At 38.2% G+C, this 15,909-nt stretch overlaps 1 protein-coding gene across 2 annotated transcripts in view; it reads left to right on the forward strand.

The window, feature by feature from the left end:
• The first annotated feature begins 3,775 nt into the window (after nucleotides 1-3,775).
• The window catches only part of TFB1M (transcription factor B1, mitochondrial), a 58,923-nt gene continuing 46,789 nt past the window's right edge, over nucleotides 3,776-15,909 (forward strand). The window contains exons 1-2 of one of the 2 annotated variants that reach the window (XM_074397231.1): nucleotides 3,776-4,044; nucleotides 6,947-7,098. In XM_074397231.1, the coding sequence (XP_074253332.1) occupies nucleotides 3,912-4,044; nucleotides 6,947-7,098 (285 nt within the window). In that variant the 5' untranslated portion in view covers nucleotides 3,776-3,911. The remainder of the gene's footprint in view (nucleotides 4,045-6,946; nucleotides 7,099-15,909) is intronic. The other variant, XM_003933753.4, reaches the window with a different exon arrangement.

The following is a 15,909-nucleotide window of genomic DNA, read 5'->3' on the forward strand; positions in this document are numbered from 1 at the left end:
ATAGACAAAAACAGAATGTAAACATACCTTTCATATGTACTGGGAAACCAAAAACTTCATCTCTCACTTTATTTTGGAGGTCTGGTTCTGAACCCATAATATCTCAAAGGTGTGCCTATATAATAAAGGCGAATTATTTTATAATGCTGTTAGCATATTTTCTTCATTCACAAAAGGGTTTGCTTTACTGTATAATAGGGGAAAAGCCCTAACCATAGCTACCTGAGTCGAAAGAGTTACCCATCCTCAACACCTCATTAGGATACTACTTGACAATAACTCACAAATCTTTGGGGACAATGAGTAGGCTTTCAAATCCTGCTTGAAATGGGGATAAACACTATATTTTCAAAAATAGTGTAAGCGATCCATGATTCCCTCAGGCAATTAGCTTGTGTTGTTGTCATAAGTTGCCCTACTTCTATCCCCGCAGAATAAGCATTTGGTCCGTCTGCTCAGTTACCACATTTTTCCTTCTTTCCTCTAGGTAGGTCACTAGATTCCTTTGTGAACAGTGGGCATCAAAGAGCCATAAAAAAAAAAAAAAAAACTAAATATGTGCAAAAATGCAGCTCTTAATATTTCTCTGGAGCATTGAATCATATTATATGTAATTATAAAATACTATCAGAAAAGGGCACTTTACATACCATAATAGTCATTTTATAAAGTTCAATTTGGCAATTCCAAGCCACATTTAATTTTCTCTGAAAATTCCCACATGGCAGGAAGATATTGCTCTCTGCAGCTTTCAAGTCTTTTTCAAGGAATAGTAAATGACAACCTTTTAGAATTAGCACTTTTTCTATAAATAGGCACTAAATTACACTAAATAAAGTCACATATGCATTTTTATTAAAATAAATACTAAAATAATAAGTGATTTTCCTATATAACCATTCTGGGATTTATGCAAATTAGAATTCTGCAATATAGTTTAGTATGAATCATTTGTAGTTCTTCATCTTCACTGACAGGTGGGGCTAGTGATTTTTGTATTAATTATAATATTTTAGCATATTAAAATCTGTATCTAGATGAAGCAGACACTTCAAAGCTTCAAAACTGATGAAACTGCATACCTCTCTCTTAAGGGATAAAACCATTTGCATTAATATGTGAAATACACTACTAAAACACCCCCTGCTGACTTCTTAGGCTTTTGCAGGGAGTTATGCATAATTTTCCAAAAATTAAAAACCGAGGATTAGATATTTATGATGATAAAAATTGGATCTCAAGAACTATTAAAAACTTGGAAGATTCTCCTAAGCTAGAATTTTTACCTCAGTTCAAAAATTAACACATACCAAAGGTTAATAAAAAGCACAGTGGAGTCAGAAGATCTAAACTCAGTTCCACCACTTACTGGCACTGTGCTATGGTCTGAATGTCTCCCAAAATTCACATGCTGAAACTAAATCACCAATGTGATAGTATACTGACAGGGAGGCCTTGAGGGGGTGATTAATTTATTGAGGGTAGAGCCCTTATGAAGAGCTGGAGGGAATTAGCTAATCCCTTTTCGCCTTTCTGCCTTTAGACATGTGAGGACATGGCAGCCACAAGATGCTATCATCTTGAGATAGAGAGAGTAGCCTTCAGGCACCAAACCTGCCATCTCCTTGATCTTGGACTTTCAGTCTCCACAACTGTGAGAAGTAAATTTCTGTTCTTTATAAATTACCCAGTCTCAGCTATTTTGTCATAGCAGCAGGAATGAACTAAGACACACTGTGACAATGAGTTAGTCACTGAACACCTTTGTGAACCTACATCACAGAATTGAAATGAGAATTAAGTAATAAAGGAAGGTGCTTTAGAAATAAGAGGTCATAATCTTACAAATGTCAGTTATCGAAGATGGCATGATATAAGCCATCCATAAATTCATTTTTAGATCTGGGGAAAAATTATTAGGAACCTACAAATTCTCCATGCAAAGCTGTTTTGCTCATTTAGATTTTAGTTTGTTTTTATGTTGATGTTAATCTTTTAAAAACCTCATGTGATTATATTTGTGGTCATCTGAATATCCTCTATCTGTCATGCAACGTGTGTATTCATGATAGCATTAGTGTCAAATAATTCAAATTTACTTGTTTCCAAGCTACTGAAAACAGATGCAGGCAGATTTAGTATGTATCTTCCATGTTCTTCCAAAAGAAAGACAAGCGACAACGGCAAAAATTTTGAACAAAGATTTGGTAATAGTTTGACTCCAGAGAACTAATGAGAACATTTAGTCATTACATGGCACACCATATCACTGGTAGGCTGAACCTTAACAACAACAAAAAGGAATCCTAACAGTCAGCACTAAGTGTAGAGATTTAACAATGTTCATCGTTATCAATTAATACGATCATTTGTATTGGTTTTGCATATATTTATTGCAATTGTTTTAAGTAGTCACATGAAAACTGTAAGTTTATTTTACACCTACATTTGCATTTCTATATATTTAAATGTTACAAAATTAATATATATTAACTTAAAAATAATAAGCTGATACTTGAGTGTGGCTAGTGAGATCAGAACTCAGAAAAGACACAACTCAGGTTGTCTTCTCTCTGGTACTTTGCTATCTGATTCTGGGCAAGTCAAATGACCTCACCCCCTCCCCCCATTTTTTCATAGCAAACTAAGGATAATAATCTCATTCACATAAGGCCATTGTGAGGAGTACGGGAAAGAAATAACGAATACAACGGTGAATGAATGCCTTCTCAGGTATAGAGTGTTGTGGACAATAAGATTTCTGAATCAAGAGTTTGTACTTTCAGTCCGCATTTTGATGCCACATTCAGCAAATCTCCTTACCTCTATGACAGTCACCACTATTTTTTAAAGCTATGAGATTATCTGGGTTCCTTTTAAAATAGCTTTTACAGAAAGCGGTTTTTTCCACAGGAATTTCAGAGCACTCCTCATTTCTATAGCATACCCCTAGGCACTTCATTTTCCATTAGCTTGTTTAAAAACTAACAAAAAGTTTTAGATTCATTCGTGATCAGTGCATCAATGTGCAAATTATAAGCAGGGTTAAAAAAGCAAAATTCTCCAACCTATCAGAGGGACTTTAATATTTTTGCTTCGTTGTTTTATCTGGTATAATGGAAGGACAGAACTCATATTTGAGTCTTCTCTCTTTTCTTAGCTGTTATCCTAGCAAATCAAATGACCTCTTTACACTGGCCAATTATTCATCTGCCAAATAATTATATTATAGTGGCCACCATTGATCACTTACCCAATGCCATGTGTGCACTATGTTCTGAATGTGCACACCAGGCGATCTCTCTCAGAGCTCACAATTTTTAGGTAGACGTTAGGTCCATTTAACTGATGAAAAAACTGAGTCTGAGCGAAGTTAGAAACCTGCCAGGCAGCATCTGCAGAGCCGAGGTTCTAAAAACACCTCACTATAAGAAAGAATTGCTAACAAACAATAGCTTAGCCTCTAAGCACCCGCTTTTCCTCTAACAGTCACAGATGTGCTTTTGGAACGTCTAAGGGCCGGAAGCCCTTGGGAACTTCAGGGCTGGAATAAACCCGGGGCAACCAAATCTCAAAGCAACTCCCGGAAAAACCCCACCCTGCTCAGACCCCGCCTCGTCCTGCCCTCCTGAGCGCGCTCGCTACAGCCCGCCCCGGAGAAGCCTCCCCCATCCTGCTCCTCCACCGCCCTCGCGACCGGAAGCCGCCGCGCACCCAGCGGGCTCTGCGCTCAGCGGGACGTAGCGCATGCGCTCTCAGAACGCCCGGATTTCCTGTCCGCGGTCATCGTTTCCGGCGGGGACGGTCTTAGGCGGGATTTAGGTCTCACAAGTTACTTCCTCGGGAGTTGTTTTCGGAGCGGCGGGGAAGGCTCCGGGTGAGGCAGGGTTGGCTGGCGCTTGCCGGGGCTTATGGCTGCCTCCGGGAAGCTCAGCACTTTCCGTCTCCCGCCATTGCCCTCGATTCGAGAAATCATTAAGTTGTTCAGACTGCAAGCAGCGAAGCAGCTGTCCCAGAATTTCCTCCTGGACTTGAGGCTGACAGGTGGATGGCCTAGCTAAGCTTTCCGGATGTTTCCCACGTGTCCCTGGGGGCGTGGGCCGGGGGGTCTCGCACGGGCCGGGTGGGCGGGTGTCCAGGCACTAGCTTACGACGGACTTTTGGTCTGGTCCTTCGACCTCATTGTATCAAAAGAACTCCGGTCCCACCGCCCGGGAGACATGTGAAGTGCGTTGATGGCTCACACAGCTCCGCGTTCTAAGCCGTAGCCCGAAGGCAGACGGCTTAGATGCTGGGCTCTTTAGGGGAGGAAGGGTTCGTGTGTCGTGAAAGGCTTTGGTGGATATCGGAATCTAGGTCTCTGAAATCCATCATTCTGAAATGGTACACCACAGGCTGACTGGACTTGCTTTATATGCAGCTTAAAGTTATCAGAATTTAAATTGGTGCAACGATTTTATCAATAACTTGGTGAAAAGAGTATCCCTCGTATGGTTCGTTACTTAAAGGTTTAGCTGTTGCATCTAAGAAATGCTCGAGGGTGCTAATGTTCCTAAGTACATACTACACAAGCAACGTTGTGCCAGTGCAGGGGATAGGATAGGGGCGTGAACAGGCGGTGTTTCCTAGAGGAGCTTACTTTTAGCAAGTTTACCTTCCCACACCTAATAACGTCACTTTTTATGAGATACAATTTATATGCAGTAAAATTCACCAGTTTGAAGTGCTCAATTTGATGAGTTTTGACGATTTATTAATATATGTTCGTTTAACCACCATCATCTTTGCTTAATGATGTTCTCTTCTATGAGATTGCAAATATATATTACGAGTATATCCACTAAGTCACTGCTGGAGTACTTAGGTTTTGGAATTTTCGTATTTCATTCTATTAGACCCCATTTCAGAAGTTGAAAGGAGCAGTAAATCACACCCAAAAAGTTCATTTTCAATTAAATGAAGCACACTCCAGAAAACATAAAATGTTTTATTTCTTGGACATGGAGAATCTTTATTCTGCCTGTAGCAGTATGACTTCGGGTAAAATAATTTAACTCTTTTCTCATCTTTTTTTTTTTTTTTTTTTTTTTTTTTTTTTTTGAGATGGAGTTTCGCTCTTGTTACCCAGGCTGGAGTGCAATGGCGCGATCTCGGCTCACCGCAACCTCCGCCTCCTGGGTTCAGGCAATTCTCCTGCCTCAGCCTCCTGAGTAGCTGGGATTACAGGCACGTACCACCATGCCCAGCTAATTTTTTGTATTTTTAGTATAGACGAGGTTTCACCATGTTGACCAGGATGGTCTTGATCTCTCGACCGCGTGATCCACCCGCCTCGGCCTCCCAAAGTGCTGGGATTACAGGCTTGAGCCACCGCGCCCGGCTTTTTCTCATCTTTTAATTGGAAGAAGGGCCTACTACTTTAAAGGATTACCCACGCTAAAACTCTTTGGTTCTAGTACTAACTAGTGCCAGCCTTTTCTACTTGTTACTAGCCACCTTCTAAATAAAAATCAGCACTCTCAAGGCAGAAGTTATAGGTCTGTCTATTTTTAGAAATCCTACATACGCATTTTCTCATGAGACCTTATTGCCAGGAGTAAATTTCAAATTCTAGATAATATCCACTCTGTGGGAACCAAAGTTCAGGGAGATTAGGGTACTTACCTGAGGTTAGATGCTCAGGCAGAAGAGAGCAAGATTGAAATCCAAACCCCTTGATTTGTTAGTGCTTCTTTAATATTCATTTGTATTTGAATGTGCCTGAAAAGTTTGAGATCAGAAACCTGCCTACTGCTTTAGTTCTCTATTTAAAAAAATAATAATTATATTCATTCCATAATGTGCATGTATCATTCCTGTTCCCTCTGAGAGGCATTGGCTTTAGAATTTATACCTGGGTTGAAGTCCATGACCTTGTCCAAGTGAAACAATAGACAAGGAAACTGAAAAGTTAAGAGAAATTAAATTGGGATAGGAGTCCTTGGTTAACATATAAGGATTAGGTGAGAATGTGTATACATCACGTGTAACAGATAAGATGGTCCGTGGATGCTAATTCCCTCCCTGTTAAAAGACTAAACCATTTTTGGATGGTTGAGAAACTAGTTTCTACTTTTTAGCCTACAAAAATATGTTGTTGAAAACAATCAAAAATAGGACTGTGAACACTTAGAAGAAGTGCTGATATGTTTTTAGTGACTAAATTTCCGCTATCCTAGGAAGACCAGTTCCTTGGATTTCCATATCAGACCAGCCCATTGGATGTTTTTCCAGATGTGATGATTAGTTGCACTGAGTCAAGACTATACTTTTTTATGATGTCTTAAGGACTGTAACATGCATGTTTGCAAAGCTTTAAAAACCCTCAACTGCTCAATTTAACTTTTTCATGAAAATGAGTAAGAATTCAAATTTCTGAAAATGTTATGATCTAAGAATTGCCATATTGACCACCAACAAGATGTCTCCAGATAAAAATGGAGACTTCCAGCACTTTTTGCTTTTGGATTTCACTAGCAATACTGAAGATTCTGAATGTGAAACTAGTGTTGCTTATTCAAATATTCAGTTTTCAACAACTGTAGAAAAATGCTGTGTGCTTATACAATTTTTTCTTAGGAGTTGGTTGGTTTCAAATCAGTTTGAAAGAAATTTGCACGAAACAAATAGAAACCACAATATTAGCTAAATTTAAGTTAAGAAACTTTGTCATTATAATCCTGGTTTTGTTAAGGGACTGATACAGTTCAACAGTGATGTGTAAGCATATTGAATGGCCACTTTATGTCAATTTAGGTAGAGAGTTAGATAGTCAAATAAATATTATATATAAAAAAATCAATTGATTGGGTAATGGCTGAATTTTCATAGAAAATTTTTCTCTCTAAATTTCATATGTTGAGATTTGCCAAGTTAATTGAGATAACTAAAACTCTTTTTCCTCCAGATAAAATTGTAAGGAAAGCCGGCAATCTGACAGATGCGTACGTTTACGAAGTCGGCCCTGGGCCAGGGGGAATCACAAGATCCATTCTCAATGCCGGTGTTGCTGAACTTCTGGTGGTTGAAAAGGACACTCGATTTATTCCTGGATTACAGGTGAGATCCTTAAAGTGTCTTCTTTAGAGGCAAAAGCTGAATTTAAATCTTTATGTCATGATACTTAAACGCCAGGGTATCCAAAGATTATGTAGGTTGTCCCTCAACTGCAGATCCCCAAGGCCCCATTCCAGAGATTTTGATTCTGCTGTCTGGAGAAATTTAGAAATCTTCATTTTTTTTAACCAGCACTCCCAGATGGTCTATTGACTACACCTTGAATAAACCTGCTTTACACATTTATACTGAACAAACTCTTTTCTGTGATTTTTTTTTTAAGTCTACTAATAGCTGTGCATGTCATGGCCCATTCCTTCAGAAATAAGCATAAATAATGGCCAGTAATGACACATTGGTATGACTTTTGAGAACTTCATTTAGGTCCAAAAAAGCATTTCCACAAACAAAGGATGAATAAGACATGCACACTTTTCATCATGAGAGACTAATTATTAAGCTTAAGCATTCTTTTATAAGAGAATTTTTTTAAGTGAAGGAAAGAAGTTGTACCACTGCACTTTTATAGATTTAGGATGAGTTTTAAATGAAATGATGTATGCATCTTTAACATACAGGTACTGTTATTGTATAAGAGATAAAAGTTGAAGGAACTGGGCACGTTTCAGCTAGAGAAAAGAGGCTCTGGGTAAGGGTGTATACGGCTCATATTCAAGGCTGGTGGTGGTTAGGGTAAGCTTGTTTTGATCTTTTTGAAGAAAGAACTAAAACAGACCAGCTTGGCCAACATGGTGAAACCTCGTCTCTACTAAAAATACAGTAAAAAATTAGCTGGGCTTAGTGGTGCACGCCTGTAGTCTCAGCCACCTGGGAGGCTGAGGCAGGAGAATCACTTGAAACCAGGAGGCAGAGGTTGCAGTGAGCCAAGATTGCGCCACTGCATTCCAGCCTGGGCAACAGAGGGAGACTCAATCTCAAACAAACAAAAAAAACTAAAACAAATAGGTAGAAGTTGAGGGAGGCAGGATTCAGGATTTGAAATAAGGAGGAACCTTTTTTTTTAAAAAAAAAAAAAAAAAACGTTGGCAGTGAAATAGATTGTATCAGGGATCTTGTAAAAGGATTTCCTCGTTGGGGGGCACTTAATGACTTAAAGGCCTTAGTTTGATTTCTTCCTAATTCTAAAAGAGCCCTGAACCTTTGGCTCAGATGAACAAGCAATTTACTATGTGACTATAATAGAATAATGAAATTATCCACATTATTATTATTATTGCTTCCATACAGAAGGAGAAATGGATGTAAAATTAGTACATTCTAAACCTGTGTATATATTAATGGAAAAATGTTAATTTATGTCAGAACAGCTTCAGAAATTATTTTTGAAAATTTAGAACTTTTTGTGCATGTATCTGATTTAAGAAACCTAGCAGTTTTTTCCTAATTTTGCTTTATCTAGTTTTTATGCTTAAAAAAATTTACATATTTCCTTTTATCTAGTTTTGCTTGTCTATACTGACAGAATTGGTTTCAGATTTCAAACTCTGAGTTAGTCACATGGCACATATTCCTTAATCAAATGTGGAGTTTAACAGTGATTTTTGTTTTTAACTGTATTCTAATTTTAACAATTATCTATCAGTTGGAGATAGACATGGGAATATTATTATTTGGGGTGATATCATGAGATTATGAAAAGAAACTGAATAACTGTATAATCCCCTTCGGGTTTATTCACATAGCCCTTTTTGGACAAAGGCAATACTCACCTGACTTTTTTGCCCTTCAGAAGACTTACTGTTCCTCAAATCTCCCCATCCGTTGTGTTTATTCTTTCTTATCAGGCCAGGGGGTGAAGCAAATTTCCATTCCTTCCCCCGTATTCTCCTCTCTGATCTGAACAAAAGATCTTGGAAGGCGGACTGTTTAAGAGTGACCGCCACCCTTCTCTTCTCAGTTTCCCCCAGGTCCCTAAGTCGCTGCATTCCTAACCCCAGCCTTGTTTCCTCTCATTTGATTTATCATCATCTGATGTACTATGTATATGTTCTTCCCATTTGTTTGTTATCAGACTCACCTGTCTGGAGTAAGTAACGTGAGGGTGAAGACTTGTGTCTGTTTTGTTTCCTGCTGTACCTCTACCTTGCATAACAGTGCCTGGAACATAGTGGGTGTTCAGTAAATGTCTCACATAAGAAACAAAAAGGTTGACTGGCTATTTCTTTATCTGTGTATGTAAGTACCGAGACCAGCTTGCCCTAGAGACCCCCGCCCAGGCTTCGCTGAAGGTATTAAGAAGCAGACACCTAGATAGAACAAAGCTAGACTGTCGGGTACCAGCAGCCTTCCAAGCTGAAAGCCTCAGGGGGCTGACAGCATTCCAGGCTGATGGCCTCCAGCAGAGTCTGACCCACGTACTTAGTCTCTCTGAACAGGTGTTTGTTGTTAACAAACAGGTGTTCTGTGTTTTCTCATAGAACCAAGATAAACTAGGTAGGCAGCTGGTGCCTGCTTACCACTGATGAAGGACAAACCAGAAAGTATTCTCCACGAGGGAACCAAGGGGGCAGGGTCACATATCTCGTGCTTAAAGAATTGTTTTAACTGGTGGATGATATAAATATATTGTCTTGCTACTTTACAGTGCCTCAGGTAGTTTTCCGCTGGGCGGAGTTGGGGGGGGGTTGCGGGAGGGATGGGTGGTGGCTAGGTTTTCCTTGCCATCGTTCTTAGCAAACTATATATTTTATCATACACTCAGCATTTCTCAACATGTATGCGTATATGTATCTCTCATATTAGAAAACTAAATGTATCATTCAATAGTGAAAGTAAATATTTGTGTAGCATTGATAATGAAAAAGTTGTATGCTCTTTTTTCTAAATGTGAAGGCTGATTTCAAGTTAAATTACTTTTGAGGAAAAGTATATTTGACTTCTCATTTGTTTTCAGTAGAAGCAAAATAGTTCTTTGAATCTTATACGCTGGAAAGGAATTTGCCTTAAAAAGAAATGTTGAGTACTAAAATATCATATAGGCCTTTTTTTCCCCAGTAAGGAATGTTTCAATATGTAAAACTCCTTTCTTTTAGAGGTACTAAATTAATCATACAACTGAGTAGAAGCAGAAAGAAAGTGATCTATTTTAAGGATTCCATTTTAGTGATTTCTAAGCTAATAGAATTACTTTTTAAAGAAATTGTAATAATTTATAAAATACCTTCTAGCTGAAAGCCTGTCATTTGTAGCTTAGTTCAATTCCAACAGTTTTTTCATGAGGCAGCTTAGGGGAAAGAAAAACTGGCGCTAACATAAAGGTTTCACTGACAGCACGTTTTAAAGGTAAGAAAACATGTCTAGTATGCTTAGTATAGTTTTATGGTAAAGACAGACTTCAGCATCAGACTGTCTGAGTTTAACCTCAAATTCTACTACTAGTTGGGTGACCTTGGGTGGGTAATTTTGTCCTCTGTGCCTCAGTTTGCTGATAGGCTCTTATGAGGATGAAGTGTATTCCTGATACTTAGGAAACACTCAGTGATATCTTAGTTATAAGTAATCAGTTAAGTTATTATTTTTATGCTTTCATTACCTCTGGTGATTAGTGACTGATCAGGAGACCACTAATCTGGAAAGAGGTGTAGGAAGAAGTAATGTTATTCCACTGAGCGCTAAAAAGTTCCCCAGTGCTATGGAAACATTGGGGCATTCTCCAACTCATCAAACTTGCATTGGACACCTAGGATTTCTTTTCATAATGTTGTCACATTCTGATTGTGCATTTTTAGGTTTTAAAGTTTTTTGTTGTTTCTTGTTACATTTTTATGACTGACTGGGTTCTCTGTGCTGTGGAGGGGGGTGAGATTTCCTGAATCTCAAAGAGCTTGAAGCCTGATAGGTTTTTCCTGTTTTTGAACTGGAAATAACTTAGGTTTTCTGACATCTTAGGGGATTTGAAGCTTTGATAGGTTCTTCCCCATTTCTGAACTGGAGATAAATTCATAAATCATTTATACCCCTTCAGATAAGTAATCCAGATTCCCCCTCGTTTGTTTTTTTCCGTTTCTTTTACAGCAAACCTGTCCAACCCATGGCCCACAGGCTGCATGTGGCCCAACACAAATTCTTAAACTTTCTTAAAAGATTATGAGATTCTTTTGCAACTTTTTTTAAAGTTCATCAGCTATCCTTAGTGTTACTGTGTTTTATGTGTGACCCAGGACAATTCTTCTTCAGTTGTGGCCCAGGGAAGCCAGAAGATTGGACTGTTTTAAAGGCTTCATATATTAAAAATAATAATACCTAATATTTATGGAGAGTTTATCACACTAAATACTTTGTATGGGTGTGGATCTTTCCTGTGCTGTTTTCATGATAGTGAATGGGTCTCAAAGGTCTGATGGTTTTAACAATGGGAGTTTACCTGCACAAGCTCTCTCTTTGCCTGCTGCCATCCAAGTAGGATGTGACTTGCTCCTCCCTGCCTTCCGCCATGATTGTGAGGCCTCCCCAGCCATGTGGAACTTTTGAGTCCAATTAAACCTCTTTTGTAAATTGCCCAGTCTTGGGAATGTCTTTATCAGCAGCTGTAAAACAAAGTATATTTATTGAGATATAATTGATGCTCAGTAAACTGTACATACTGAAAGTATACAAATTAAGGATTTGTGTATGTTTATGTCTGTGTGTGTGTGTGTATGTGTGTGTGTGAGAGAGAGAAAGAGAGAGACAGAGACAGGGTCTCTGACAGGAAGTGAAGCACAGCTTACTGCAGCCTTCACTTCCTGGGCTCATACAACTGTCTCACCTCAACCTCTTGAGTAGCTCGAACTACAGGTGCACACCACCATGCCTGGTTGATTTTTATATTTCTTGTAGAAATATAAAATATTCACCAGGTTGCCCAGGCTGGTCTCAGACTCCTGGGCTCAAGCAATCTGCCCGCCTTGGCCTCCCAAGATGGTGGGATTACAGGCAAGAGCCACCATGCTCAGTTAACTGAGTTTTGACATATATGTAATTGCATGAAACCATCACTCATTCAAGAAAACAAACACTCATCATCATCATCAGGATTCCTTATGCTCCTTTGTAATCCATACCTATCACCAGACAACCACTGATCTTATGTCACTATAGATTATTTTTTATTTTTGAGAATTTTCTGTAAATGGAATCACACAATATATATTCTTTTTTGTCTGATGTCTTTCACTTAGCATAATTATTTTGAGATTCCCCTATGTCGAGGTGTTTATCAGTAGTTTACTCCTTTTTGTTGCTGAATAGCATTCCATTTTATAAATATACCAAATTTATGAATCTTTTCACCTGTTGATAAACTTTGAGTTTTTCCATTTTCATGGCTCTTATACTATAATAAAGCTTTTATGAGCATTCATATGCACATGTTTGTGTGGATATACACTTCCATTTCTCTTCAGTAAAGATCCGGGATTAGAATATCCAGGTCCTGTGGTAGGTGTATATATTAAGCTTTTTACAGAACTACCGAATTGTTTTATAAGATTCCATTCCCACCAGTTGTACTTCACAGTTCCCCTTGTTCCACATACTTGCTCAAACTCGGCACAGTCAGTGTTTTTAATTTTAGCTGTCCTAGTGAATATGTAGTGGTATCCTCTTATGGTTTTTATTTGCATTTCCTTAATAGGGAATACTGGACATATGATGTGCTTATTTGCCATCTTTGTATCTTCTTTGGGGAATTATTTGTTCAAATATTTTTCATACTTTTTTTGTCTTACTGAATTTTAAGAGAGATTCATGTAGTTCAGATATGAGGCTTTGTCAGATACAGATTTCACAAATGTTTTCTCAGCTGTGGCTTACCTTTTTGTTTTCTTAATAATGTATTTTGAAGAGCAGAAATTTCACGTTTATGAAGTACATACAATTTATCCGGTTTTTGTTTTCTGCCCCCACCCCCAAAAGATGGAGTCTTGCCCTGTCACCCAGACTGGAGTGCAGTGGCACAATCTTGGCTCTCTGCAACCTCCACCTCCCAGGTTCAAGCAGTTCTCCCGTCTCAGCCTCCCAAGTAGCCAGGATTATAGGCACGTACCACCACAGCCGGCTAATTTTTGTGTTTTTGTAGAGACAAGGTTTCACCATGTTGGCCAGTCTGGTCTTGAACTCTTGACTTCGCAATCTGCCCACCTTGGCCTCCCAAGGTGCTGAGATTACAGGTGTGAGTCACCATGCCTGGCTATCATTTTCTTCTAGATTTAATGCTTTTTATATTTTATTTCTAAACTACTTGCCAAACCAAGATTGCTAAAAATTTCTCCTATGTTTTCTTTGAGATATTTTATAATTTTAGCTTTTATATTTAGGTCTGTGATACATTTTGAGCTAATTTTTACATGTAGTATGAGTTTAGGTTCTTTTCTAATATCATTTGTTGAAAATATTATCTTTTCTTCATTGAATTGCCTTGGTACTATTGTCAAAAATTAGTTGATTTTGTATGTGTCACTTCATGTCTGAACTTCCAATTCTGTTTTATCTATGGGTCTGTCATTTCACCAACAACCACCTGTATTTATTACTATAGACTGAAGATGGAAAAAGTCTTCATTTTGGAAAATATTTTGGCAGGTTTTTTTTACTTTTAGTACTCTAAAGAGGTTGCTCCACTGTTTTCTCACTTGCATTGTTCTGACAAATCTTTTATCATCCTTATCTTTGTTCTTTTTTCTCTGGCTGCTTTTGCTATTTTCTACTGGTTTTGAACAGTTTCATCATGATATGCCTTGCTGTAGTTGTCTTCAAGTTTCTTGTGTGTAAAATTCATTGGACTTCTTGAATCTGTAGGTTTTCCTGTGCTTTTTGTTATCTAATGTCTGAAAATTGTTGTTTCATCTATTTTGTCTATTTTTGAAATTGGTTTAAGGCAGGACACTATGTCTGGTCCCTCAGATTCATCTTTGCGAGAGTAGGAAGTTCCAGGATTCTTCTTAACCATTACATTTTGTGGTGGTTTGCGGAATTTTTGGAGGGAGAAAGTAAGTCATTGACTATTGCTAGTATTGCCTTTGGTGTTTGGTTGGGTTGGTTGGTTGGTTTTTGAGACGGAGTTTTGCTCCTTTGCCCAGGCTGGAGTGTAGTGGTATGATCTTGGCTCATTGCAAGCTCTGCCTCCCAGGTACAAGTGATTCTCCTGCCTCAGCCTCCCAAGCAGTTGGGATTACAGGTGCCTACCACCATGCCCAGCAAATTTTTTGTATTTTTAGTCGAGACTGGGTTTCATCTGTTGGCCAGGCTGGTCTTGAACTCCTGCACTCAGGTGATTCACCTGCCTCGGCCTCCCAATGTTTGGGTTTTGTTATAGGTAAACACTGATTATTTCTACTTTGTAGACAGTGGAAAGATCATGGGATTGAGTGACAAATAGTCTAGTGACCAAATCTAAGATACCTACTAGCTTTGTGACCTTGAGCTTGCTGTTGAACCTTTTTAGTTTGAACTTTCTCATCTGCAGCTTGGGAATAATAGTTCTCTTCTGTCGATATTGCAAAGATGGATAGAAATGGATGTAAAGAGCCTGGCATAATGCCAGTAACTAGTAAATAGTTGCTATTTTAATTATTCCCCTTCTTTTCGTCTTATAAAGAGACATATAAAGTTAATTTCAGCATCCAGGCAGAAAACTATTTTTAATTAGAGATAATGAAAAAAAAATTTAATCTCTAACAAATTTTTAAAAAAGGAAGACTGCCTACCTTGCTGTTGTGACATAACTACTTACTTTATACATGTAACTTACTTGATGTAACCATAGTTAATCATAACATACACAAAACTCAACAAATAAGCAAAAAGTGGCTTACAGCCAAAGTGATTTTCTAGTCCATGCAATGTAGAAATACAGAAACCAGTGGTAGAAGCAGGCCCACTGACAACTGCAAGAAGTTACAGTTATTACAGTGACAGAAAGCTATAAAAGACTAAAGGCAGAAGAAACAATAATAATAAGGTAGCAAAAACACCTTCATAACTCTTGAGGTCATTATTCTAAAGACAGCAGTGACACTAGGTCATCAAGAAGAGGGTGAAATTCGGTTCAGTGTTCTTGGCCTAAGGGAGAGGATTCTGCAATACAGTTTAGAAAGATTTTCAAAATGTTAATATTTAAAGGAGTAAATATTTACTGAACAGAAAATTTACCAAATCAAACATCTAATTCCTTGATGAGGCTGGGTAAATGAGTCTGTACTATACATAGGCATTCAAGTTCTGCTTAAAAAGCAAGCAAGGGAGGTGGGGTTAGAGAGGCTGGTCAACAGGTACAAAGTTACAGTTGATGGGAGGAGTAAGTTCTATTGTACAATACTGTTCCATGCACAGTAGGGTGACTATAGTTAAAACAATATATTGTGTATTTCAAAATAGCCAGAAGAGAGGATTTTGAATGTTCTCACCACAGAGAAATGATAACTGAAGTGTATATGCCAATTATCCTAATTTTATCATATCATTGTTCACATGTGTACAAGCATATCATAATTAGCATAGGCCATTATTCTAAAGACAACAGTGACCCCAGGTCATCAAGAAAAGCATGAAATTTGGTTCAGTATTCTTGGCCTAAGGAAGAGGATTGTACAATATGGCATACCTGTGCATTGGTCTAAGGAAGAAGATTGTGTAGTTAGCATACCTATACATTGTGTACAATGTATAATGGTAAAATTAGGATAATTAGCATATCCGCCTCAAACGTTTATCATTTCTTTGTGGTGAGAACACATAATTATTGTCAATTAAAAATAAAACATAAATGGAATAAAATCCAATATGGTTTCGCTGTGTCCCCACTCAAATCCAATC

This window comes from Saimiri boliviensis, chromosome 4, assembly GCF_048565385.1.
Source record: "Saimiri boliviensis isolate mSaiBol1 chromosome 4, mSaiBol1.pri, whole genome shotgun sequence".
Lineage (NCBI taxonomy): Eukaryota > Metazoa > Chordata > Mammalia > Primates > Cebidae > Saimiri > Saimiri boliviensis.